This window comes from Heliangelus exortis, chromosome 5, assembly GCF_036169615.1.
Source record: "Heliangelus exortis chromosome 5, bHelExo1.hap1, whole genome shotgun sequence".
Classification (NCBI taxonomy): domain Eukaryota; kingdom Metazoa; phylum Chordata; class Aves; order Apodiformes; family Trochilidae; genus Heliangelus; species Heliangelus exortis.
The window spans coordinates 32,829,648-32,855,704 of NC_092426.1; the positions used below are offsets into that span (position 1 = coordinate 32,829,648).

General features: G+C 42.2%; 2 protein-coding genes across 13 annotated transcripts in view; one reads left to right on the top strand and one right to left on the bottom strand.

Annotated features, from left to right (window-relative positions):
* Nucleotides 1-1,207: 1,207 nt before the first annotated feature.
* On the bottom strand, nt 1,208-9,106 carry LOC139796429 (galectin-related protein A-like). Of its 3 annotated transcripts, XM_071744425.1 has the most exons (5): nt 6,162-6,300; nt 4,004-4,092; nt 3,036-3,210; nt 2,487-2,669; nt 1,208-1,347 (listed from the first exon to the last, which is right to left on the bottom strand). In XM_071744425.1, exons 1-4 carry the CDS (start codon nt 6,183-6,185, stop codon nt 2,526-2,528), a joined length of 432 nt encoding a protein of 143 aa, XP_071600526.1. In that variant the 5' UTR covers nt 6,186-6,300; the 3' UTR covers nt 1,208-1,347; nt 2,487-2,525. The 3 variants fall into 3 exon arrangements, with proteins under 3 accessions (XP_071600526.1, XP_071600527.1, XP_071600525.1); XM_071744426.1 differs by lacking the exons at nt 1,208-1,347; nt 6,162-6,300 and adding an exon at nt 9,009-9,106 and having other exon boundaries at nt 2,474-2,669; XM_071744424.1 differs by lacking the exon at nt 1,208-1,347 and having other exon boundaries at nt 2,474-2,669.
* ZFYVE26 (zinc finger FYVE-type containing 26) overlaps nt 8,515-26,057 on the top strand; it is a 50,516-nt gene continuing 32,973 nt past the window's right edge. For 9 of the 10 annotated variants that reach the window (XM_071744411.1, XM_071744415.1, XM_071744413.1 and 6 more), the window contains exons 1-14: nt 8,515-8,630; nt 9,037-9,250; nt 10,669-10,747; nt 11,589-11,678; nt 13,308-13,860; nt 15,197-15,327; nt 16,181-16,345; nt 17,351-17,439; nt 17,719-17,879; nt 20,977-21,159; nt 21,639-22,295; nt 23,675-23,764; nt 24,495-24,563; nt 25,195-25,346. In XM_071744411.1, the coding sequence (XP_071600512.1) occupies nt 9,060-9,250; nt 10,669-10,747; nt 11,589-11,678; nt 13,308-13,860; nt 15,197-15,327; nt 16,181-16,345; nt 17,351-17,439; nt 17,719-17,879; nt 20,977-21,159; nt 21,639-22,295; nt 23,675-23,764; nt 24,495-24,563; nt 25,195-25,346 (2,610 nt within the window). In that variant the 5' untranslated portion in view covers nt 8,515-8,630; nt 9,037-9,059. The remainder of the gene's footprint in view (nt 8,631-9,036; nt 9,251-10,668; nt 10,748-11,588; nt 11,679-13,307; nt 13,861-15,196; nt 15,328-16,180; nt 16,346-17,350; nt 17,440-17,718; nt 17,880-20,976; nt 21,160-21,638; nt 22,296-23,674; nt 23,765-24,494; nt 24,564-25,194; nt 25,347-26,057) is intronic. The other variant, XM_071744412.1, reaches the window with a different exon arrangement.

Consider the following 26,057-nt stretch of genomic DNA (forward strand, 5'->3'; position numbering starts at 1 on the left):
ATAATATTCCAAGCTGGAAGAAAATAATTCTTTTGTACAAGTATTTGGTCTACATCTGACAGATCCAGGCTGTGCTTTATTGTAAAGCAGAAATGTCTTGCTCCTTTCTCCTTTATAAAGGGGCTCAAAAATGTAATTAGTTAAGACTGACTAAGACCTTCAAGGTCCTCATGTCTGAGGCTGCCTTTCTTGGTATAGCACAAGAGTGTTGTGCTAAGCAACAATCCTGCTGCCAGGACAATCACTATTGTGACACAAACCAATGGTCTGTCTGTCCATCTCTCTGCTTTATCATTTGGTTCTCTGTTAAGCTGTAAAAGACCAAAGGATCATCCTTTCCAGTATACAGATTATTCTTGTGCTGGTGATAGTCCATAGCAGTACAGGATCCCAAGCATCAAACCAGACCAGTGGCAGTTTTTCAGTTATTCAGGACAATTGCTGGTGTTGAATATATTGGAAGAAATTACTCAGCTGTAAAAGCAAGACCTTTCCTCCTGATTGTCACCATAAGTCCATTTATGTGGAGCACCACTGGGACTGAGAACTCTAGTAGCAGTTCTGGCTATTGCTTTTTCTATTTTAAGACATGAATTTTTGCAATATTTGTCTAGTAAATTTGACTTTTATATCATTAAAGATAAAAAGAAGTTCAAGGCATTTGAATGTCCTCTGCGTTTTAGACATGATTTTTCTCAGAGGGCAGTTTGAGTAAATGAAAACAATGGTTTCACACACTGTAAATTTAGATTTATGTAGAAACTCAGATATTCACCACCACACCACAGGACAGAATGTAATGTATGAGATTATTACAACACTCAACCATCTGGCTGTGATTTAGTGTGAGTTATCTGATAGCCAGACTCTGCAGACCCTCCAAAAGCTCTCTGAACACAGCATGCTATATATCTTCCCTGAAGTCACAGCGGAATTTGATAGCCTCTAGCCACAGAACCACCTCATTGCAGAATTTTTTTGTTCTCCAAGTTGAGGGTTGGAAAAGTCTCTTTATCTGAAGACTTTCCACTCCATCCTGTGGTACAGTCTAGCAATCATAACAGAGCCAAAGGCAGCAGCTATGATAAATGCTTAAATATGTATTAAAATAGCTATGTATTTAGGGCTTTTTTCTAAATCTATAGCAACGAAATAACAGTACAACACTCTTGTGCATTCAAATATTTAACAGAGCTAGTAAAAGACATTTGCCAGTAAAGATGCAGTTTTAATTAGATACAAGAATGGCAATGCAGTTTCAGCTACAGATACCATTTCCTAAGGCTGGTCCAGAGGAGACTGTGAAATCCACAGCTGTTGAAACCTTTCAAATCATGAGAATGCTACCTGCAAGAGACAGGGATGGTGGTAAGGCATTTGTTGTACTGGGAAGCACAAAATGGCTTTGTGCTGGCTGAGCAGAGCCTCCAGGAAAAGCAATTCCCTCCTGATAATGTGAGCCTTGCTGGGGCCCACCAGACTCCCTTGCTCACTTGTAAGGAAATCTGCTTCTTTTTTCTCAGTCCCACCACCTGGATACTGCCCAGTTCTTGTCACAAAGGTAACAGCCACCCCCCTGCTGAGGACTGAGCTCCACCAGCTGGCGTGCTTAGGGGTTAGGGGACCATGAGGATGTGAAATACTGCATAGCACTGTAGTGACATGAGGCAACCAGGTGGCACTAATTGCCAGGTAGTGGGCTTGACCTCGTGCTAAGCCCACCTGTGCCTAATTAGGGCAGCCCCTACTGCGCATGAGCAGGATTAGGGGGCCAATAAAAGCTCACACCTGGGGAAGCCAGGGGGCTGGTTTAGCCACCTTTGGAGCAGTAGCACTGATCCAGGCTGGTCAGAGCTCCATTTGTGAGATTCTACTGGGACACCTGGTTGGACCTTGGAGCGCCGCATCCATAGAAGAGGTTCGTCTTGCTACATCTGGTGGAGAATGCGGGCATAGACCTTGACCTAGCCCGTGCTCAGACGAATAAGAAGGAAAGGAGCCAGTCCGGCGCAAGCCAGCATTAGCAGAAAACCCAAGGAGTCGGGTAAGAAGATCCACTACCTTTCCTTCTCTACCACTATTGACCAAGAAAGAAAAAAGGGAAAGATAGGATTGTCAGCAAGCACCCCTGTTAATGAAAAGCTGGTGACACGGGTGAAGGAGCAAGAACTCTCCCACCCCCCGTCCTCTGCGGCTGTGTGGGAACTCTGGCAGGAGGTCAAGCCCACTACCCGGCAATTAGTGGCACCTGGTTGCCTCATGTCACTACATAGCGTCATAAATCTTGCAGTCTGGGAGGCCAAAAGACTGTCTCAGAAAAGGCCTTCTGATTTATGGGGACCAGCCATAGCTCTGCAATTCCTGAGTGTTTATGAGAAAAGAAGTGTATGTTTCAAACACATGAGAAAATTAAAAAGATACAGTTCCCACTCTCCAGAATTAGCCAGAAGAAAAATCTAAAACATTTATCAGACAGGAGAAAGTACATTTGCCTCTGTCCTCTGGTGATAATGCCATCTTTATTTTCAAGCTACTTTAGTAAGCTTGATGTCCCCTGTGATCTGCAAAGCCTTCACCAAGCTCAGGGGCTGAATGCGGTGAGTGAAGTCACAGAGCTGCCGCCCATCAAGCAGGACTCGTATTTGCTGGTGTTCACACAAGAGCTCCATCTACAATGGAAAAGGACAGGGGATGGTATTAAGAATAAGCAGCAGAGCTGATTTCACCAACATAGACCTAGAACCCCCTGTGACGGCAATAGTGAAGCACAAAGTATATCAGTTCTTCTGAAATGCCCTAATAAATAATTTAGTCTCTGCTGAGAGTGTACTGTAAAGCTCCTTATAGCGAGTTCTCTCACTAAGACTAGAGAAGGGGATAATTCTCTCCCATTAGGCTTTTAACTGTTACTCTCTGACACACTAGGCTAGTTAACCTGTCAGTTTCAATAGTTAGCTACTTGTGGTCATATATACAGCCTTCAGCCTTTTCTTCCCACCTTTTCTCCACCATAATCATTGTACCACAAAAATTACCTTAAATGTGTCACCTGCCGTAAATGGGAAGTAAGGAATAGTTTTCTCTTCCTTTCCCCATTTCCCAGCAATTCGTGCATTTCGGGTGATGGACTTGTCACTAAAGTTAACTGTAAATAACAGCCCAACATCTTTGTTCACATCCACTGGATCACAGAGCAGAGTCACTGAAAAGCTGAAAAAAACAATTAAATGACTGGTATGTCAGAAATGTGAAAGGACAGGGTGAGCATTTCAGAAGCCTATAAAGATTAGAGACAGTTATTTAATTCTTATCAGATTGGAACACAGGACTCCTACAGGAACTGTGGACAAGCTAAAAAGGCTGAAGAAAGAGATGAGAACAGGCTGCTCTTTGTTTCTCCTCCAGTTTCTGGCAGGGTGCTAGTTACTGCTGATGTTTTGTTTCCCCTTTTGCAACTGGAATCAAACACATTGTGGGTGACCTGATTCCAATTTGTATTGTAAAAGAAGTTATGAAAAAACTTTGGTGGTGCTGACTGCATGGAATTGATCACTGTAGAAGCAAAAAAGTGTAATGACAGAACAGTTTCTGTCATCCAGACTGAGCACAGCAATGAAACTGCACCTCCCGTGCCAAAACCACTGGTTTTCAAGTGATGTTGATTCTTCCCCCTGCCAGCAGATGAAGATGCAGGTTCAAAACAGCTCCTCTTCCTGGAGGAGGAATGTCCCATTTTCCCCCTCTGGTTTGCATTAGATAAGGGCAAAGGACAGAGCAGGGTAGGGCAGTCAGAGGGTCTAAACAGTGACCTCACCTAAGATGTTACCATTTTAATTCCAATCTGAGAGCAGGAAAATTAAATTGAGCTATATATTATGAATCTAAATTACTCAATTATTTTCTTCCTTCCAAATAGCACAGACCCTCAAGAAATCATTTAATTTAGAAGAGAGGTAGGAGCACATATGGCAAGGGTGAAGCCCTCACCACTCCCTTCACCTACCTCTTGGGGTTGGAGTGTACCATTCCTATGATGGTGAGTTTCATAGCTGGTCTCAGGCCACCTTTAATTTCACCAACATATTGTGCTCCCTGCAGGGAACAGTGAAAACTCAAATAGCTTATTTTTATATTTACATGTACAAAAGAACTTAAAAGTATTTATGGCCTAAAATATTTTTTGGCTCTTGTTGTAAATTCTGTCTTCTAGTATCTGAGGGGAGTGAGAGGGATGCCATAACTAACAGGCTAATAACCAGGTGCTGGCTGCCCAAGAGGACTGCCACCTCCAGCAGGCAGATTTTGGCCATGCCTGCTGTTAGTAAGGTGAGTGGCTGCTGGTGCTGCTCCAGCTGACCCATATGTGTGAGTGACAAGCCTGACATAAGGCAGGCCTCAGGTGGCTTTGGGGACTGCCACAGCTGCCTTCAGGTGATGCATGTAACTCCCCAGGACCAGTGCAGGTGCTGCAAGGTCTGAATTTGCAGCGACCCACATCTTGCAAATGGCAGTACCCAGACAGAAACCCCCCACCACAAGAGCACCAAGCCAGCATAGATGCTTCCCCACTGCTTCATGTTGACAGAAATGCAGCTGTATCCTTACAGATGACCCAGTCACATCTGTCCCCATCACTTTTTCAAAGCCAGAAAATGGCTTCTTGGTGGATCCTGTTCACAGAGACCTGTAGTTGCACACTCTACCCAATGGTCAGATCTACATTTTCTTGCTTTAAGTAATTCTCTAACAGCTTGTTAGTGGAGCAATTAATATAGGCAATAGCTGGCATGGAAAAATAAAAGAGAAAGCTTAGGAGCAAGTGATTGGGACATTTTGAGACTTCCATTTCAGAAATGGTTTTAAAATATAAATGCCAGAGTACTACACTCCAGCATGTAATCACTCTCTATGCAGAGTCACTTAGAAAGGAGCTGCTCTAAACCACTAAGTGTTATTAGCAATTTGCCTAACACTGATAATATTCCAAGGCAAGGCACAGCAGACCCTATTTTAGATAAAAAGTGCTTTATCATCCCAGTGTTCCACAGTAAAAATTCAGACATTTTTTGCTAGAAGACCTGCATGATATATGCATGGTTTAGTATTTTGACTATGGGAAGCACTACACTGGCATGGAAACCCACAGGCTTCTGTTCACAGCCAGTGTGCTTCCACTCAAGTGTAAGTTGCTACTGGTATATCATATATATTTTTAAATTTTGGAAAATATAACCAACATTAGATTTTTAAATTATTGAAATCTTGCTTAGTAGAAACACAAATTCAAGACAAAAAGTATTTTGCCTATATTCCATTTCCTAATTTCAGTATACCAGTTATATCTTCTGATAAGATGACCTTAAACTATTTGTTTTCCCACCTCAATATTTGAATGCAGCCACATTTACAGCTTCACAGATATATTAATAAACCTCTGATTTCTTACAAAGCCAATATTGGAATACACTGATTTTTAAAATACTTCTAAAATGATAGCACTACTGCTGACTGTTAGTAGTGTACATTTACACTTGCAGAAGTGGGCAGGTGACTCCAGCAGGTATGTAATTCTTTGTAATGGCAGAAAAGAGTCAAGCACCTCAGATGTCTTATGTGAGGGAGCAGCCCCTCAAGTTAGGAGTCTGACTGTAAAGAGACACATTAAATTGGATAAAGCAATTAGAGATGGTAAATAAGCATAAGAGATCCCAGGATAAATCAACTTCCTTCTTATACAGGTCCTGTGTCCCACTAGTGCTCCTTCCTTGCCTACACTGAAGATACAAATTAAGACCCCAAATTGAAAGTGTACATTGAGCAAATGTTTGTGCAGAGCTGTGCCATAGCAGGCACCCTCATTAAAGGCTCAGGGAACCAGAACTGAACAGATGGGATGACAGCCACATGGTTCCAAGGCTCCCAGCTCATCCAGCATGGCTGAAATTAATTCAGAGCCATGTCAACTCATGCCATTTCTCTGTCTGTGTTAAGCTGACAGTACAGACAGTCTGAAAAGCATTCAGGATGCCACAGGACAAACTGGTACAAGTTCCCGTGGCATCTTACTTGGTTTATTGGTGGGTCCCAGTACGTGCACATGGACATAGCCCCTTTCCCTTATTTTCCACTCAGGAGCCCCGCAGAGTCTCTCGGTCACTTACTTTGGGACACCTCTCTTCTGTCATTGCTCTGCCTCCTGCACTTGCCCTCGCCACAGCAGTCCCCGGAGGAGTTTTTGTTTTGTGTGCCGGGACAAAAACAAACAAAAAGTCAGGAATAAAAGGGAGGATGTTGAGAGGGGCTTATCTCTGCCAAACACTGGCTGGACACCACCCAGCCCAGCAGCTGAGTCACGGCCCTCCGTGCCTCATCCCACTGGGGAAGGTCTCATGGAACGGGGCTGGGGCACCTGGGAGAGCAGGGAAGCTGCAAGGGTGGGCAGGCTCCCACCACCCCACACAGGAGTGCCCAGAAAACCTGCAGCTGTAGCTGTGCCTGTATCTATCCATACACAATTTCATTTAAGCATTTAAAATCATGTACATGTGTGCATCACCTTTTGTATTTAGAATCATAGAGTCATAGAATGGTTGGGTTGGAAGGGACCTTAAAGATCACCCAGTTCCAAGCCCCCTGCATGGGCAGGGACACCTCCCACCAGACCAGGTTGCTCACAGCCCCATCCAGCCTGGCCCTGAACACTTCCAGGGATGGGGAAGCTACAACTTCCCTGGGCAACCTGTGTCAGTGTCTCACCACCCTCAATTTAAAGAATATTTTCCTAACATCTAGCCTAAATCTCCCCTCTTCAAGTTTGAAACCATTTCCCCTTGTCCCCTCTCACTACACACCCGTGTAAAAAGCCCTACCCCAGCTTTCCTGTAGCCCCCTTCAGATATTGCAAAGCTGTCATTAGGTCACCTCAGAGCCTCCCCTTCTCCAGGCTGAACAACCCCAATTTCCTCAGCCTGGCTCCATAGGGAGCTGCTCCAGCCCTCTGATCATTTTAGTGTCTCTCCTCTGGACACGTTCCAGGAGCTCTGTGTCCTTCTTATGCTGGGGACTCCAGAACTGGACACAGTGCTCCAGGTGGGGTCTCACAAGAGCAGAGCAGAGGGGGAGAATCCCCTCCCTTGACCAGGGGTCTGTGCTTCTTCTGGTGTAGCTCAGGACACTGTTGGCTTTCTGGGCTGCAGGTGCACACTCAGAGCTCATGTTGAGCTTCTGTTCCACCATCACCCCCAAGTCCAAGTATTTGTGTATGTATAACAAACACATCATAAATATACATATAAAATATGCATACATCTGTGTGTGTATATATATATATACACATATCTATATATGAATATATAGAGGGCTGGAGCAGCTCTCCTGTGAAGACAGTCTGAGAGGGCTGGGGCTGTTCAGTCTGGAAAGGAGAAGGCTCCAAGGAGACCTTATTGTAGCCTTCCAGCATCTGAAGGGGGTCTATAGGAAAACTGGTGAGGGACTTTTTAGGATGTCAGATAGTGATAGGGCTGGGGGGAATGGATACAAACTAGAGGAGGGGAGATTTAGATTGGAAGTTAGGAAGAAGTTCTTCACCATGAGAGTGGTGAGACACTGACACAGGTTGCCCAGAGAGGTGGTGGAAGCACCATCCCTGGAAGTTTTTAAGGCCAGGCTGGACAGGGCTCTTAGCAACCTGATCTAGTGGGAGGTGTCCCTGCCCATGGCAGGGGGGTTGGAACTGGATGATCTTAAAGGTCCCTTCCAACCCTGAAAATTCTATCATTCTATGAATCTTATTACACATACAGAAAAAGTTCAGCATTCCTGAAAAATTAATACCTAGACCAGGTTGCTAAGAGCTGGAACTGGATGATCTTTAGGGTCCCTTTCAACCATAACAATTCTATGATATATATCTATATAGCATACATAAAGAATATAACCCTATGTAGGCATATATATAGTGAGGCACACATATACGGCTATACACCTATACAAGGGGTACATATGCACACACATGTATGTATACACCCCAGTACGTACACACGGGTGGATATAACACGCGTGCACAGAGCCACCCCGCGGGGGGGCCGAGGCACAGACACCCCCACCGAGACCTCCCCCTCACAGAGCCGCCTCTGCGCTGGAGAACGGCACGACTAAGCGCGCCCGAAGGGGCGGGGCTTCTGGAGGCAGCCAATCAGAACCGCGAGAGGCGGAGCATGGGGCGGAGCCGGAGGGGGGCAAGGGGAGGGCGGGGCTGGGCGGGGAGTGAGGGATGGGCGGGGAGTGGAGGCTGCCCGGGGAGTGGAGGCTGCCCGGGGAGTGGGAATGGGCGGGGAGTGGGAATGGGCGGGGAGTGGGAGCTGCCCGGGGAGCGGGGGTTGCCCGGGGAGCGGGGGTTACCCGGCTGTGTGAGGCGGCGTCAGGTGCCCTAAGGAAAGATGGCGGTTTATTTACATTCTGCCCCAGCCTGGCCAATGGGCGCACGCCCGCCCGGCGCCGCGGTCAGCTGAGGCTGTGCCCAAGATGGCGGCGGCGGGTGTGGGTGTTGCTGGAGCGGTGCGGGTGGTGCCCGCCGTGCAGTAGAGCCCCGCGCCGCCACTCCCCGAGGTAGCCGCGTCCTGCTCCGCCAGGTAATGTTGACCGTGCCGGGAATGGGCCCCGGGGGCCGCCGAACCGAACCTTGCGGAGGAGGGCGAGACCGTGGGTGTGTGCGCTGTAGAGCTCATGGCCCCCAGAGACGGGCCCGTCCGGGAGGGGCGACCCGGGGTCTCGGACGGAGGTGGGGAACGGGGGGGAGTCCCGCGGACCGCCGGGATGGGCTTCCCCGGGGGGTGCATCGACGGCGGGGGCCGTGGAGGAGCGGCAGTCCCGTTGTCAGCCCGCAGTGGTTGTTGTCACCTTTGCCCCCTGGGGAAGAAGCCCCCGGAAGCTCTGGCTTTGGCTCTCCGCCTGTCCCTGCCCAGGCAAGAAGAACCATAGGGTGGTGCCCAAGCTAGCCCGTACGGCACCTGTTACACGTCTGTCATCCTGCCCCAGGTCTCCCGCCTGCCCTGGTAAAGATGCATTCCTTTGGAAATGAAGAAGCGGTCTCTCTGGAGCGGCTTTTTGGGTTTTTCTGTGAGTGCGTGCGGCACGGAGACTGGGAGCTTGCCCAGGCCTGTGTCCCTCAGCTGAGCCAGGGGCACGGCGAGGGCCCGGAGAAGGTGGAAGCAATTCTTCAGGCTCTGGTAGCTTGTCCCGTGGGGATAAGGTAAGTAAGGTACCGATTCGGTTCTGTAGGCGTGGGTGTCCAGCGGTGACGGAGGGAGATGGGACATTTGGGAAATGACACTTGTGGCAGTGCTGAGGTGTTTTGGATGTGTTTAGGTGTGCTGCTCTCTGAACATTGACAAGCACTTGGCAGGCTGCTCAGCACACTGAGATGATGAGCTGTGTTCACTTACGCAGTTACCGTGGGCATTGATACAAGCGTAAAACTACACGGAAGCATTTCTGACCTGATTTTGTTAGATTTGATTGAAGGATAAGAAGAAGGAACATATTCTGAAATCGCATTGCTTTGACAATGAGCTTCAGTTAATTTGGAAATGGAACCATCAAGATCAGCACTGTGGCTGTTTAAAATATGCTCTTGTTTAGAGCTCTCGGAAGGCCTTTCATTTTTAAAAAAATTAAACTCAAAAAAATTCAAGTTATGCTGTTGATTTCTTATTTCTCTCACACTCAATTTTGAAACAGTACTGATTTTACTCAGTCCTAGTTAGTTTTGATCTTTGCTTTTCAGCTAAGTGGATTTGAAGGGTGATTTTCTAGCACTTCAGGGAACATTAGTATTTGCCCCTGCCAAGGAGTTGATGCTATTACTTCATATTAATATTTGTGCAACATTTTGGTTAAGGTTTGAAGAATCAGTTTACACTGACAGCAATTAAAGGAGGCTGGAGGTAGGCATGCACATGGTTAGATGAATATAGCCAACAGCTGTGTGAGACAAGTATTTTTGATCTTTTAATTTTTGAGGCCTTAGTTAGCAGTGCTGGGATTTTAAAGGCAAATAAACCAACTTAGGCTTTTTCTTTTTCTAGTCCCTTTGACAGTACCAAATGTGTGTAGTTTTTGGAATGTGTGTTTAAGTACTGGAGCATAGGAAAAGTTTCCTTGCTTAATTTGTACATTAGTTCACTTTTTTTTTTTTTTTTTTAAGACATAAAGCTGCAGCTGCACTTGTGCTCCTGTGACCTAAAACAGTTTCAGTTTTGGGGGCAGAACTAGTCAAAACAGGAAATAATGTTTGGCAAGCTGTCAAATTTCAAAGAAATCTGCTGAAGTACTCAAACTTCTATACTGCTGTACGGACTGAACTTTAGACCAGAAGTATAGGTTGTTGTTTTGAAGCAAGTATCTGTGGCAGGAGTGTTAGTATTTGGCAGATCTCAAAGCAGTTATTTGCACAGCAGAAATTGTCAAGCTAATGTGTAAGTGGTGCCAATATTCTGTTTTCTGTGCATTTTCTTCCTGTCTGACTTGTTTTCAGTTATTTAGTCATCTTTGGTTTTATGTTACACAAAGAAATATGAAGATCAAAATTACCTCTGACAGCTTTTTCCAGGATCTTAGAGATTGGAGTGACCTTAAATAATCCAGCCTATGTGCTTGTTGCTTCTGTAGATGTGGAGAGAATTCCAGCCCATGGAGAACTGCGTGGCTTTGGCTTCTTGTGCTGGAAAAATGGCTTGCCAGGAACCAGGTACAGAAATATCTGTCAGACTTCCAAGTGCAACTTAGAACTCAGACTTTTTACCTCCAAGTGCAAAACATCTGCCTAACTGCTTATTTAAATTAAAAGCTTTCCTGTGTTTCATGGAATTAAGTTCTTAAGGTAGCTGGTGCATTGTTTTTGCTTTTAAAAATGTGTCAAAAACCAACTATTAAATCTTCACATTGAAGAGAAACAATGAGATTTTCTTGTTTGTTTGTTTAGGTGATAGAAGTTGTTTTTTTAGCTTTGAGCATTTCTGTAAATGGAAAGAATGACTGTATTGACTTCTGCATTTGTGCATCTTTCATACCTTCAAGATGAAATAGGTCAGGCAGCAGACAATTCTTTATAAACTTTAGATGGGATGTGCTTTCTGTATTGCTATTGTCGCAGAGACAGGCACACTGTATTTCATGAGTAAAGGAGAAATTAGTCTTTATTCCCTTTTTTTTTTTTTTTTAATTGGCACTCTGGTTTATGTGATCATACTTTCTGTAAAAATTCATTTTTCCTTGTCAGTGCTTAAACTTCTCTTTTTTTCCTTTCTATCTGAGGAAAGATGTCACTAATTGATAGAATTGTAATTTTTGACAAAGTGTCTCTGTCCTTGTTTCCAAATGTGGAATAAATGGAATTAATTGGTGCAGGAGTAGAACCGAACTGTGGTGGAATGGCCTTCAATTGAGAATTAGATAGCTTCATCGAGATCTATTTCAGTATGCTCAAAGTGTTAATGAAATAATGAAGATTAAATTTACATGATAATGTAAAAAAGCTAAAGTTTTAATGGCACTGGCTACTGTTTTCCCATTCTCTAAAATTGTTTCAGAAAAGTGTTCCAGTGGTTCTTCAGAAAGAAACAGAATTCTTACTGTTCTTGGAAGAACTACAGAAAGATGTCTCTGAGGAAGTCCTCAAGGTGAGCTACTTTGGATCCCCTCCTTGTTGTTAGTTACACTGAATGTGCAACTGTATCAGGTTTGGGGATCAAAGTTAATGCTTTCTGCTAACTTGATTGACTGAGATACTAATGGTTTAGTAATGTTCCGGTGTCAGGGTTTAACACTGGCCCAGCAATTAAACTGAATAACAGATTCTTTCTATTAATCCCCCTTTCCTCCCTGATAAAGAAAAGGGAGAGTAAGGGAGAGAGACTTATGGGTTGGAAACTGAACTACACAGCTTTACTGGAACAGTAATGATAAAAACAAAAAAAATCACTAAATAGATACAAATATACAGGAAAATTGATACCACGTTCCTCCCCCTTCTCCCCCAATAACTCTCACGTCACCACCAAGGCTTTAGGGCAGCCCTGGGAAGGTCCAGGCTGGACTCCTGGAGTCAGCAGCAATAGGGAGCTGGAGGCAGGAACACACAGATCCAGGCTGGCATGGATCAGAAACTTAGATGAAAGCAAAAGTACAAAACAGAATATCACCTTTACCCTGGCCCAAACCAGGACATGTGGGCAGCTGAAAAAGATTGTAATTCAGATCCCTTTCTGAAGTTAATCCACTGTGCCTTCAACTGCTAGAGAAGAGGCTATAGGCAGGCAATGAACAAGCTTTTCTGTGTTGGCTTTCTAGCACACTTCAGCCTTGACTGCAGCTACTTCCCACAGTCTTATGTCTATAGAATTCTCTAGTAATTGTAAAGCTAAAATCCAAAATAAACCAAAGTCAGCAAGCACATTTTAAGATCTTGATTTTCATCTCCTCCACAACCCTCTCTTCCCTTCCTAGAAGTTTTTTTGGTGTTGTACTGTTATTACTGACATTATTTGGTATGTGTGCTCTGAGGTACAGGAGCCATTTTTCCATTATTAATACGTGCAGAATGGTTTATTTGAGAAATACATGGAAATATGCAAAGATAGATTAATATCCCAAACGAGTATATGGCAGAATATTGGGAGAGTTACTAACTGCAGAACGGTCCTAATTTGGTGTTGGTTTCAACAGAATTAGACCTGACATGGTGTGTGGAATGTCCTTGGATGTTGCTTGTAGACTAGTATGTTCTAAATCTTAAAAGGTTTTTTTGCCTTTTTTTAGATGGATAATGAAAAATTATTCAGAAGGTATTGGCAGCTTTTAAATATGTTGAAAGAAAAGGTATTTGATGTTTCTGTGAGGATATAGGGTTAGCAGATGGAGGATGAAAGCAAGCAGGGTAAACCTGACTGTTGATTGAAATAAATCTGCTTGAAGACTGTTAATAGCTAATGAATTCTGTATACATTACCATCTAACCCCCAGGCACATGAAAAATTCCATGATTTTCTGCAGTGTTGCACAGAAATAGGAGACTCAACAACTTCATCTCTGTGTCTTACAGAATGCTCTTTATTTTGTTACTTATTGAGACGTATCCATTCTTCTAGGAAGGATATTGGACAAGGTGGACCATGATTACTTGGTTTCCTAGTTAAATCAGCAACATCATATTATCTTCTTGCTTTCAAGTTTCTCCTATGTTTTATATAATTTATTTCATATTTTTAATGGAGTCTAAAAGGCTTACTTGTTTGTTGCTTCCCTTCTAGGAGCTGTTTGAAGCATTTGAATGCACCCAGAACAAACACATCACAGAGAGGAAAAGAAGAGATGGCTGTCCTCACAGATTCAGCTTGGATGCTGTTTCAGCCCTCCGGAAGCTTTTGTTGCGGACTCCCCAGAGGGCAAAAGCCCTGCTGGAGTTCTTCCAGGAGGAAAGAGATGCACACAGCACCTCACTCCAGCAATATTTCTCTTTGCAAAACATCTTTGTTGAATTTCTTCGCGACTCCTTGAAATCTCTGCAGAGGCTTCAGTGCAGTTCTGAGATTTCAGCAGAACTAGACCAAAGAGAACTAGTAGATACAATTTATGCTGCTCTTAGCATAGTGACTTTTGAGGTGGAGCATCAGGCAGATGAAGTACGGCAGCTTTTCAGGGAGCTCATGGATGTGTGCTGGGCTGAAGGAAGCCCACTGAGGGAGGAGAAGCTACTAAGCTGTATGTTGAGGAAGCAGAGCCCTGGCCTGTTAAGCCTGTATAGCAGTGTTTTTATAGAAAGAACAAGAGAAAAATTTCTAGTGTCAAAATCAATACAAAAAGGTTTGTTTCACTTTTTGCTTTTTTTAATGTCTTATTTAACAAAGCTATTATTGAGTCGTTAAACAGTTGTCAAGAAGTTGGGCACTGTTCTTGCTAAGGTGCCTTAACAAGTTGTGGAGTTTTGTAAAATACAATGCTAAAATGACTTAAAGCAAGGAATTTGCATCAGAACCCCAGGGTGCTCTCTATGTTTCTGCAGTCTGTGCTATCTTAATCTGTGAGCACTTTCTTTACCACCCCTTGTTGCGCTCTGTTTTAACTTGCTGAGCATTTCTTCTGCTGAATACCTTGTTTGTAACTAGAACTTTGACTCTCAATATGTATGTAAAGATTTTGTTTGTTCAGCTCCAGCTCAGGGTCATCTATGTTGGAGGATGTTCCATTTCAGGGCACTCACAGTTCAACTGTGTCAGTAGTCCCAAAACATTTAAACCCCTTAGTATAGGGAAAAAAGCCTTCTAGAAGTGGAGAGAGACATGGAGTGGGTCAGTATCTCAGCTGGAAAGAAGATGTGGTATGATTACCTCTTCATTTGTCAGGCCCAGCTGTTACTGTTGTACTGGCTTTAACTCTGCACTTCCTTTCTAGCTCCCTATGACTGGTACATTTAGTTCAGCATCTCAGTTGAATCTGGATGGCAAGTGGTGCCCATACCCTTGTCAGGAAAGTGACAGGTGAACATGCAAGGAGGGAGAAGCTAGAATGGGGCAGGCCCTCTTTTGTTTGCGTCTATACTGAGGTGTAAGTTGGTGGGATTTGTATCCTCTCTCCTCCCTTCCTTTCAGGGATTGCTGAGGGGAGGTTCAGGCTCCTGTGGTGTGGCAGGCTCTAGCATTTCTCATAACAGCTACAGTTATTGCTCCTTTGTGGTGAATGAGAAAGGGAGGCAGGGATAGCACTCAAAGTAGTTAATTTCTTGCTTTGCACAGATCTAAAAAGTTCCTGTGTGGGACAAGTCTTTGCTAAGGGCACACAAAGCAGCAGTGTGTCTGAGCACAAGTGAGAATTCATGCAACATACAGACAAGATGCAGATGACTAAAGAAAGAATGGTGTTGTGACTTGAGATAGTTCAAACAACCTGTGTGCTGAACAGGCTCTTATTGGGTTAAATTCTCTCCAGACAGTTTCCTATCTCACCTGTTGATTCTTTGTCAAACTCCTGCTTGACTTTCTTGTTGTCCAGTAGCAATATTTGAGTGTCTTAATCGTTAACTTGTAATAACTGGTTAGTATTTGAGGAAATGTTGAGTGTTTCTCAATTAAAATTAACAGTATTTATGCTTCTTTCAAGGGTACCCCTCTCTACTGGGAGCTGATCTTCTTGTGATTTTTAGGTTCATCTGACCAGTTGGACACAGAGCGAACAGTGATGAGTTTGTTCTCAGATCCCAAAGAGGCTGTTTCTTGGAAGAAAACCTATTTCTACTGTTTGAGCAGCAGCAAACACTTTCTGGAACAGATTCTGGTATGGCTATTAGCTCTGATAGGCCCTCTGGGGAAACTCAAAGATAGCTGAAGATGGCCTCTGTATTGAACATCTCTTGGTGCTGCACAGAAGCATTTTGTATTCATATAGTGCTCATTATAGGGGTGTTGACTTACAGGACCAAGGGTATAACTGATGATAACTTTCCCTACTTTCAGCTGTGTGGTGAACTCAAAACATTTAGTGAAATTTTTGGAAAAGCTCATGCATCTGCATGCAAACTGAAGAGTAGATCTTTAGGGTTTAACAAATCTTGTATTCTGCTTGTAATTTTGTTGGATATGCCACGTGATTTACTCCGTAACTTTGAGCTCATTGCATTGCTTTTCTGATGCTGGTAGACTTGGGGTAGTGAGACTTTTCAAAGGGTTTGCATAGTAAAATTTATATTTTGGAGAGCTTGAAGACTGGTATGAATTAAATTATTTAAATGTATTTAATAAATGGAAGAAATAGAATACAAGCAGCTGGTCATCTTTAAAGTGCAAATTCTTAAGGATGAACGTATTTCCACTTCTAGGTAATGTGCTGATTGGAGTTTTTTCATAATGCCCTTGATAGACACATAATCAATAGAAGCAACATAAATATAATGTAGTATGGAAGTATGAGATCGCTCTGTACTAGATTTTTGAAATTATTAATTTCTTCTTATGACAGTTTTACTGAGGAGCACTTTATAGCTTGGAAAATATAAGTTTAGGGAAGTTCCAGATGCAGAACTTCATTAACTTTAGTGAAGCTGTTACTGAAATGGCTATTTACTTATGTAACCTGCCAGGCATTATGCTTCTCTGCATTTTGGAAAATACTTTTTCCTTTTGCTTTCTAGGTGACTGGATTAAGTTTACTGAAAAGAGAAGACTACTCAGGCCTGAACAGCTTATTGAGGAGAGAATTCAGCCCCCTCAGCCGCCTCTTGGTTTTGCTAGGATGGACTCATTGTCAAAGCTTGGACTCAGCAAAGGCATTGCTATGGAATCTTCACAGAACTCAGGTATTTCATCTGAAAGGAAGTGGTGGTATTCCAGTTTGTGTCCAAATAATGCAGTTTATTTGCTTAAGTTCTTGGTTGGGTTTCTGATTGGATTTTTTCCTCGCTTGCAAAAAAAAAAAAGTAAAAAGCTCCCACAATTTACAACAGAAAGTTATGATAATGAACAACAGTTGATAAACAGTTGGTAAATAACAACAGTTGTTTTCTAGTTTTGAGGAGAGCTGCAGGATGTTTGATCAGTGTCATTTTATCCAGTGAGTCATCCCTGGATAGTGACTAATTCTGGTGACAACTAACCTGAGTTCAGCAGCAGGGTGGCTTGGAAATTTCCCATACTCATTCTCAAAAATGAAATGCTAAATGACAAAACCTGTGACTGAAAGATTTTTCTTGTCTGGGGGAGTCTTGAAAAGAAGACAGAGGTTGTTAATTCTGGGGTTGTAGAGTTCAGATGTCTGTCAAGTGAATTGAATGACAGAGGTAGGGAGACAGGGAGCCTTGCACTGCTGGATTATTGGGGTAGATCAGGGCTTGTATTGCCTGAAGGGAATTACTGACTGTTGGTAATAAATGGAAGGTCTCTTCAGTAGCCTTTGTAAAGCAAGTCTTAGATAAAATTTTAGCAGGCAGGCATCTGTAGTAGAAAAGCATATGGAAAAGGAGGATAACTGTATCATCTATCCTGGTACATGATTAGTTCTAGAAGTTTGTGTCTTGGACTGTTAGTAAAAAGCATTAATTTGCATTTGGAAAGCTACCTTGGAAAAGAGATGTAGCCACCTTTCCATGGTCTGCTGGTGTGTCAAGTGGAGGCTGACTGATTTGGATGGTCCTTCAGAATAGCCCTTGCTGCTTTTGTGATAAAACTGGCAATTCTTTGTGTTTGAAAGTTACCACCTCAATAAAGAAGTCCTATGAATATCCTGTATGTGACACGGGCTTGGTTCTGCTATCTGACTACAGGTTTTGTTGTAAAGGGATTCTTGTATTTGTCTTTCCAATTAGGATCTGTGCAATGATTCAGTACTGAAAGATTTCTGTGATGGGCTGTGGGCTCAGGTGGAAATTCTTGAATGGTGCATGCAGCGAAACAGGTAAAATAATTAGGAGGAATTTTCCCAAACTGCCTTGCCAAATCTGTCAAATCAATTTATGTATGCAAATAAAAATTGTGTTCTTTTTCTGTGAATCTTGGCTAATCAGCTCCTGGTGACTCTTACAAACTCTTGAAATTGCTTCATGGGCATTAATTAGGCTGTTTGGTTTTCTTTTTAACTGCAGTAGTTTGGTGAATCGGAATTAGAGTGGAAGATAGGGCTCTCAGCCATCTTTAGAGATGTGTGTTTGTGCCATCTCTTTCTTTTCTCTTGCAGTATCACTGTCCCAAGGAAGGTTCTTTTGCAACACCTGCACAGTCTGGATTGCCACACTGCAGTGTACTCTCTTCATCATCTCACTAATCTTCTGGCACTGAATGAAGATGATGTTATTGATCTTCTCCAAAAAGTTCCTGCTAGAGACCAACAGGTGCATGGTAAGTGTGCAGGATCATGAGAACACAGAAAGCCCCCTATCCAGTGAATATGTGCTGCTCAGTATTTCTACCAGGAAGAATCTTTTCTTTTGACCTACTTCAGTTAATAATTTATTAGCTATTTCATGGAATAAAACTAGAGAGCATGTGGAAATTACTGGAGAATCTTTCTGGGGAGTAAATTGTTTCCTGAGAAGGAGTTAAGGGTTTTCACAAGGACAGATCTCTGAAAGAACTTCCTCAAAATGATAACAGGACTGCATGGGCTCTTATGTGCTGCTCATTGTAGCTTATATATTGCCTAATAATCTTTGCTTGAAAAGTGAGTGTATGATTTGTATTTCAGCCAGCTATACACTTAAATTTAAAATCAAAGCATAAGCCAGATGAAATTGACAATATCTCATACTGTAACATCTTAATTTTTCAAGATACAAAATGCTACTGTAATATTAAAATCAGTGAGGCTTGCCCACAGGTTGTTCACTTCCCTTTTGTCTCACTTATCTCATCTTCCTGCATTCCAGTTCAGTGCCTGTAATCCCTGAGATTACTGAACATATTATTTCTCCTGGAAGTGACTCTCCTTATGTGCTCTTTTGATTGTGGCCTATGTCCAGATGCAGCTGCTATTTTAATGCTGTTTTCTGCTAAGGCCTCTTAGTAATGATAAGGTGCTCAGTCTTCCTTGAATGTACTAGAACTGATAAAGCTACAGTGTTTTGTGCCTTATTTCATCTAAGAATGGGAATTTGTACATATGTAATTTCAACCTGAGTTGTGTTGAGAGCACTCAGTGATGGATCTTGCATAGACCCTCCAGATTACTTAGTGGGAAGCAGTTTTCCCTCCTTCCAGTATCATATTGTTAGGATGCTGTTTTCTAGTCCTGTTTTTACAGATTTTATTACTAAACTTATAATCACAGTTGTCTTGAATAGTCTTTAAAAACTTAATGATTGTGTGTATATATATATATTCAGTGTGCTGGTTTCAGTGGTTCAGTGGTTTCAGTGTGCTGCTTTTTGAAATTAATAGCTTTGTTGTTGCTATTGTTGGCATTTTTAATCAGTTCTTATGTTTTAAATGTTCTCTGCATAAATTATGTCAACACCTTTTCAAAAATATATCTTCTGGGAGTTGCATGACTGTAACAGAAGAACTATAGCTGTTATTTCTATTTTTTTTCATCACCTTTATTTATGGAATTAGTTAATGGAAGACAAATCCCCTCTGTTTTTCAGACCAGTGATTATTGTAAAATCCAGTTAATTGTATAAACACAGCTGAATAAAATCTATTCAGTCGATTCACAGTTGAATAAAATGTGAAAAAAAGACTATTTTGAAACCTAAAGAAAGGAAGGGACTCAAAGTTTTGATTTGCCTGACTTGACAGTCGTAACAAGCCTTTTTCTCCTCTCACCCCACAAAGTTCCCTTTCTTCCCCTTCTTTCTGACACACATCTGTCAGCAGCAGTAATGAAACTGAAGCAGTGGCAGTGGTTGACATTTGTATCCAGACACCCTTCAGATCAGTGTGTAGTGTGGCTTTAAGCACTCACACTAACAAAGGAATGATGGGCAGATGTTTCCATTACAGAATTCAAGAATAAGCTTTTACTATTTCTGGCATGGGAAAATCAAGTGTTTGTAGTTAAAGTGTAGTTCTTCAGTACTGGTACAAGGAAAAGGGTTGGTTTAGACATGAATATTGACACAGGCTGACTGCATCCAAGTTTCCACATGGGAGGCAAAAGTGTTTTGAACTTGCATTTGATTATCAGTGTATCTTTGTGTATCTTCAGCTAGTTCTCTGTTTCAAAAGACTCTTTATCAGATCTCTTGCTTCACCAGCCTGAAGACATCTTAAGACGCTTTTGGGATTATACAAATTAGTGTAGAGCTGCTGATGAATTACAGTGTTTCTGTGCCCAGATGGGTTCTGTAGATGATTCATACTTGGATGTTTCCTCTGTTCTGTATTACACTACTGTCTGTGTTACAGTTCCTGCTGTTTAGAATTGCAATGATAAGGAATAATTGGTTTCAAGCTGTTCGTGCTCTTGGGGCTTTTGTCTTGGCTGCTCTGTAGTTTTCATGAGAGTTCAGGCTGGTGATTTTTGAAATTGTGCTCCAGCCTTGTGGAGGACATTGTGGAAGCACTTTCTAGGTAATGCTGTTCAGTCCCAGAGATTGCATGGGGACTTCAGCAGTGCAGCAAACCAGTGCTTTGTTTAAAAATACTTTAGCTAATGCTTCCTCTCCTTAACAAGAGGCAAGGACAACTTATTGCTTGTAACAGTATGAAGGATAGGGGATTCAAACACTAATTTAACACTGTCTGGTGTATTTTTGTTGGTTTGCTTTTCCTAGGTGAAGGGGATAATGATGTGGCTTGTACATTGTTTGCAGCTCTGGTGTTCTGTTGCAGTAAGAATGGACCATGTCTCTGGCATGTGACACCGTTCCTCAATAAAAAGCAAAAGGGGGAAATAGTGGGTGTAGAAAGTTGCCTTTACCATAAATATTTGAAGGAAACTGTGGGACTGTACTTTTCTTCAATATATTGTAGATTGTATATGATCTGTACAGCCAGACATTGTGGTTAGAATCAAGCAGTGATAGGTAGTTATTAGGACAAAAGTGCAGAGGTGTTGGTACTCTATTCTCACCATGGTTATAGGGTTGTTATCTCCCTGCTTATCTAATATGCTATTGAACACAAAACTCTTAAGATGATGGAAAGAGATAGGGTTTGTCCCTGTATCCCTGTATTGTAATGCAGCTATGTAGTTTAGCCATGTACCTCTACTGAAATTCATTGTGAGCAGGTTCTGATCATACTGTGCAGTAGCCAGGTCCTGTAATGCAAATTCACAGAAAATTTCTTTCAGGCCTGACTTCTGTGCCCATCTGTTGTGTTTTGATTTTTTTAAAATGTTGTGAAGTAATAGTGAGAATAGAGAAAAGCTGGGATGTAGGTGACATGGGGGAAGGAGGACTGTAAAAGCATTGCAGTGTGATGACTACAGGAGAAAATGAACTTGTTTTCTTGTCTACCTCTTACCCCTGACCACCTTTATTTCCATCCACAGCAGCAACCTCCCCGAACACCCTGAGTCAGCAACGCGACCTGGCGCTCTTCCGAGCGTTTTGTGCCATGAAGTATGCCATCTATGCTCTCTGTGTCAGTTCACACAAGCATTCCACGTGCAAAGATTGCATGCACAGCCTTCGTGGTGGTATCCCTGAAGATGCAACTTCTGAAGAACCAGCAGGTGGTTGGCTTTTTTTTCAGGTAGCAAAGTCTTTGCAAACAAGTATAATGGCGTTTCTTTGAGATGCTGTTACCTTTAGTAATAGGTATGTAATACCCAGTAATAGGTATGAATAAGCTATCTGCTTTGGTCTAAAATATTTCAGGTAGTTGTATTTAAAATACAGTGCAAAAATAAGGGAATATTAATTATAAGATATAGTAATGGCTCTTTTGTAAGAGCTCATGCTGTAAAATGTGTGTTATTTAAGTTTTCACATCATTGCACAGGTGATAGCGTGCATCCTGCTTCTCAGTAATGCAAACTACTTTTTTGAAATGTAAAAAGTTGAACATATATGTACTTAGTTTGTGGAGGAATGATTGGCTCTGAGCCACTGGGACAGTTCCCTCTACTAGGATTTTATTAAAGGGCAAAGGTGGGAGGAACCCCTGGAAAGTGTTGTTAAGTGTTCTTTACTTTTGTTCTTAATTATACAGATTGCTCTTCAGTGTTCCCTCAGTACCTTGTCAAGTGTCAACAGTTCTTAAGGAGTATTCCTGCTCCTCTGCGCCTGGAGGTTTTGGAGAATATCTTCTCCTTGCTTTTTGTTTCCTACAATGACCTCCATACAGTAGAGACTCCTCTACCTGAGGACTATGCAGAGGATGATGATCTTGACACAAAGAGAACTACTCTCCCTGTAGAAGGCAGTGCTAGTCAGCAGTCTTCCACCTCAGGAAGTCCACGACGCCTCGTAGAGGCTGAAAAGAAATCAGAGAAGCGTCTGCTGGCTACTCAGACAGCTCTCACAGACACTCAAGATCTTCATGACTTGATGTTAGATGGCAGAAGCTATGAAACCTCTAGGATGAGCTACTTAGATCTGAAACACTTCACCAGTGGTGTTACTGGATTTTTAGTGGATGACATGGCTATGGATGCCTTTCTCACATTGCTCCTCAGTCATCTGGAAGAAATTCAGAGTTCTCTCCCATGGGACTCCAGTAATGTGCTCCGTGAAGAGATGGATCTTGTTGAGTGCTTGAATCTTTCTTCAAGCAGAGATGCCTTTGGAAGTCGTGTGTTACAGTTTTCCAAATACCTTTCTGAAGCTCACTGGCGATACAAGGTGGTGATGAGTAACAGAAATGCAGGTATTGTATTTGGCACTTTCTGATATACTGACATTGTTCTGGTACAGCTGTCCAGGCAGGGGTCGCAAGACTATATTCCCCAAGCATCTTACTGAGGGAGCACATTTTGCCAGATAGGAGAGTGACCTAGTTACAGATCACCTGGTTCCTGCACAATTTTCCAGTAGGAGTGATCTCTGTTATAATCCAGAGATTTGGGGTTTCTTTTCCTTTTTCCCCTCCCCTTTGTGGACACTGCTTCAGTTTGCCTGTCCTTCTCCTGCCCCTTTGTCACAAGTTACGTTGACAGTGCAGTGATATGTAGGGGTGTAGTGGTGCAAGCCAGTGCAAGCCAGATAGACTCACCTCGTTTGTGGGCAGTGTTGATTTAGCCCAGTCTGGAAACATGTCAGGAACATGTATCAGATGAAGTTAGGTTATTCTGAGGTGCAGCCCACTTCTCAGGAGTAGCTAGAACAACATGCCCAGGAACCTATTTTTCACCCTTCTCCATGTCTTATAATTTGTTAGCCCTTGCTGCTGTTGTATTTCTGCTTGTATTGTAATGTGGCTTGTTGTGTATCTCTGACCATCCAAAGTTCACATTCCAAAAAAGATTGGGTAGTATGGGCCTTAAATGTTCCAAGTTTCCAAACCTGTGTTCAACTATGTCCCAAGTCTTACCCTATAAAGGAGGGGATGTGATGAGTCTTAGCTTCAGTAGGCAGCATTCAGTGTTTACAGTGGACAGGCAGCAATTTTCTGTGGGATTCTGTACTTTTGAGTTGTGACTGGCAAATTATGACAGCTGTTTGGGGAACATCTTTCAGAGAAAGGTGGTGAGCTTTTCTTGACACTGTGTATCTCTTGTATTTTCTGTCTGAAGGGCTGGCACGTCCATTTCTTGCTCACTTCCAGAATTGTTGACCAGGTCAGGGTTCACACTACCCTGCATTGCTGAAGAACCCATGTATGGCAAAGCATTTAATGATAAATCAAATCCTCTCTTTTGCTGTTTTATTTCTTACTCATTTTGCCTTGTTTCTAGCTGCTTATGTACTTGAATTGTGTCTATTTTTCTGTATAGCTAGAATAATAGAATTATTTTTAGGTTGGGAAAGACCCTTAATACTCATCAGTGGTGTGTGGAAAGACAGTACATTCCAATCAGCGTTGTGTGTGGATGTAAAAAGCACAGTATTAGTTTAATTGCATCAAAATTGCTTCAAGGGGCTGGTTTAAACTTTACTGCCAAAGGCCTTTTATCTGAGACCAGTGGTATTTCCTTTGGAGAGATTTGCCATCATACCTGTATCTATGTAGATGTATGTTCTTTACAGTAAGCAAATAACTTTATTTATGGCCTGTCCAGGTAATGGTTTTGTTTAAATGTCTCACAGAATATCAGACTGCAACTTCCAGGAGATGCTGCTCTTCAATCAGGTGCTCTAGCTTTAAGAAACGAAGTAGATCTCAAAGGTACAAAACAGGTGGGTTGAGAAGGTGGTTTGGAGAAGACATCTCTGAAATGCATGTAATTTTGCTGAGCTCAAAGCTTAGTGCAATTAGATTTAATGAACTACAAGTAGAGAACAATTACTTCCTTTAGTTTTCTAACTGGTTTGAATTGTCTTCATCCAGTTTTACTTGGATTTGGGTTGTTTTTCTAAAGCTCACTTGCACAACTAAAAGTTGTGTCATTTTAAATTCTGGTAAGAGAAAAAGTTTTCTTACATATTCTGCTTTGGGGCAGGGGAAAACTTTGCAATTACACTACTAATTCTTCCATTTCTCAGCTATATCCAGCAATGGGTATATTTTCATATCTGCCATGGTTTAAGGCTGGGTTGGCTACTAAAGTAGCTCAGACCAGGACAGTATCACAGTAGTATCTAGGGTATGAATTTACAGGAATTTCTGGCTTAAACTGGCAGCCTGAGGAGGAAGTTGCGTTCCTCACCCTTTTTGTATTTAACATTTAAAAGATAGATCTGTTTTAAAAGATAGATCTGTTTTTTTGAGTGGAATGTTACAAAATAAGAAGCCTTTTCTACAAATCAACAGTTTTTGCATTTATCATCAACCTCAGTGATGACTTGTTTGTGAGATGGTCTTGAAGATCTTTTGCAGTTGCCTGATGTGTTATTTGCAGTAAGTTTTAATTACCTTGTCCAGAAATAGCACATTTAATGTGTCCGCGTGGATTTGTTTTCATTTTAGGTGGGAAAGAGGGAACTTCCAGTCCATCATTAGAAAGCACAAGTAGTGACCTAAGCACCAGTACCTCAGGTATTAAACCATGAAAGTAGTTTTGCTTTGTCTTGTTAATGTGCATGATGAAGTATTTCCTTGACTAGCTAATGCAAATTGCTGCTGTGTGCAGGACAGAATTAGAACTTTTCTCTCCTCACAGCTCCCATTTTTGCCTGGCTTTTCTTCTAAATAGAATAGTATATATCTCTTCTCCTGGAATAAGACAATTGGGTTTTTCTTGATATTTTGTCTTGCAGGAAACAGTGTGCAATGTAGTAATGTGAAAACAATCTAAAAAGCTAATCAGCTTTTTTGCTGGTAGTCATGTAACCCAAAGCAGGCTTAGGCATGCTAGATTAATGTAATAAATTCAATACTTAAGACTTTATCCATATTGAACCAGTGCCCCAGCACTGTATTCATATTATGGAGCCACTGAACAGCATTGTGTTTGAATGAGACCCAAACTGAAACTTCTGACCAAATAGTGAAATATTACAAGAATTCTTAAAGTTTATCTGTTGACCTCTTTACCCTAAAGCTTTCTTGTGACTCTGCTTCTATGCTTTTGTGTTAAATATGTGAAATAATGTTATCTGGTATTTGGCTGCTGTTGGGTAATTTTATTTTCTGTAATAGCATACTGATTAATCCCATTGTCATGCAGAGGGAAGTACCAGTAATGGGTCTGGCTCAAGTGATGTGGAAGCCAGGGTGAGACCACAACAGCAAAATCCCCTCATTCCTATGATGCTCGCCCCACCAGAATCACTACTAGTTTCTTGTGTTTTGAGAGGAAACTTTGTAGAAGCTCATCAGGTAAATAAGCTGCATATATTTTGTAAATTTAAAAATCTAATTTGATGCTGACATTTGTGGTGGTTGTAGCTGAGGAAATTACTACTCCTGTATTAGCAAGAACAGGGCTGAAGCATCTGCATTTAAAGTGGATGAAGTCTCTTCAGCAGTAGAAACAAGTGAAAAGAACAAAGATATTCCAAACCAACATCCCAAGGATGGTTTTTGGTTTTTAACTTGTTATATAAAAATGCCTTTTTTAAGTCTGGTTTCTCAAGGCATGAAGATGTTTGATCAGAGCTGCACAAGCTTAGTGTTTCAAAAAATTAAGGACAAGGGCTCAAGTGAAGCTTCGGGAGGAAGCAGCATCTGAACTGCTTACTCTGTAGTCAGTGAATCTACACCATGACAATCTGCCAGTTGTCTGCTCATCAGGAACATGCAAATATATTCCTCACCCACAGCAAAGCCAAAGTGGTAATTACATTTATTTGGAGGAGGTATGTTTTGAGGCTAAGTTCATAGTACTGAAACAGACAGGAGGACTCTAAATTGATAGTCTGCACATCTGTAGTTCTTCCCTCACAGCTGTGCATACCTTTCCTCTATGTGGCTTCTGGGCTGATGCATCAGTGATTGGATTCTCTGGAAAAAGCAGTGACCTGGCTGAGTTTCAGACAGTGATATTGGAGCAGTTAATGCCACTGGAGGGTTGCACTAGCAGCAGGTTAC

What these genes read in the sequence shown, in the direction of transcription:
- LOC139796429 (XM_071744425.1), bottom strand. Translation starts at nt 6,185, where the DNA reads ATGACAGAAGAGAGGTGTCCCAAA. An exon ending in CAGAAGAGAGGTGTCCCAAA is followed by an intron (nt 4,093 to 6,161) that starts GTAAGTGACCGA and finishes TGTTCCCTGCAG; the next exon opens with GGAGCACAATATGTTGGTGA. An exon ending in GTACACTCCAACCCCAAGAG is followed by an intron (nt 3,211 to 4,003) that starts GTAGGTGAAGGG and finishes TGTTTTTTTCAG; the next exon opens with CTTTTCAGTGACTCTGCTCT.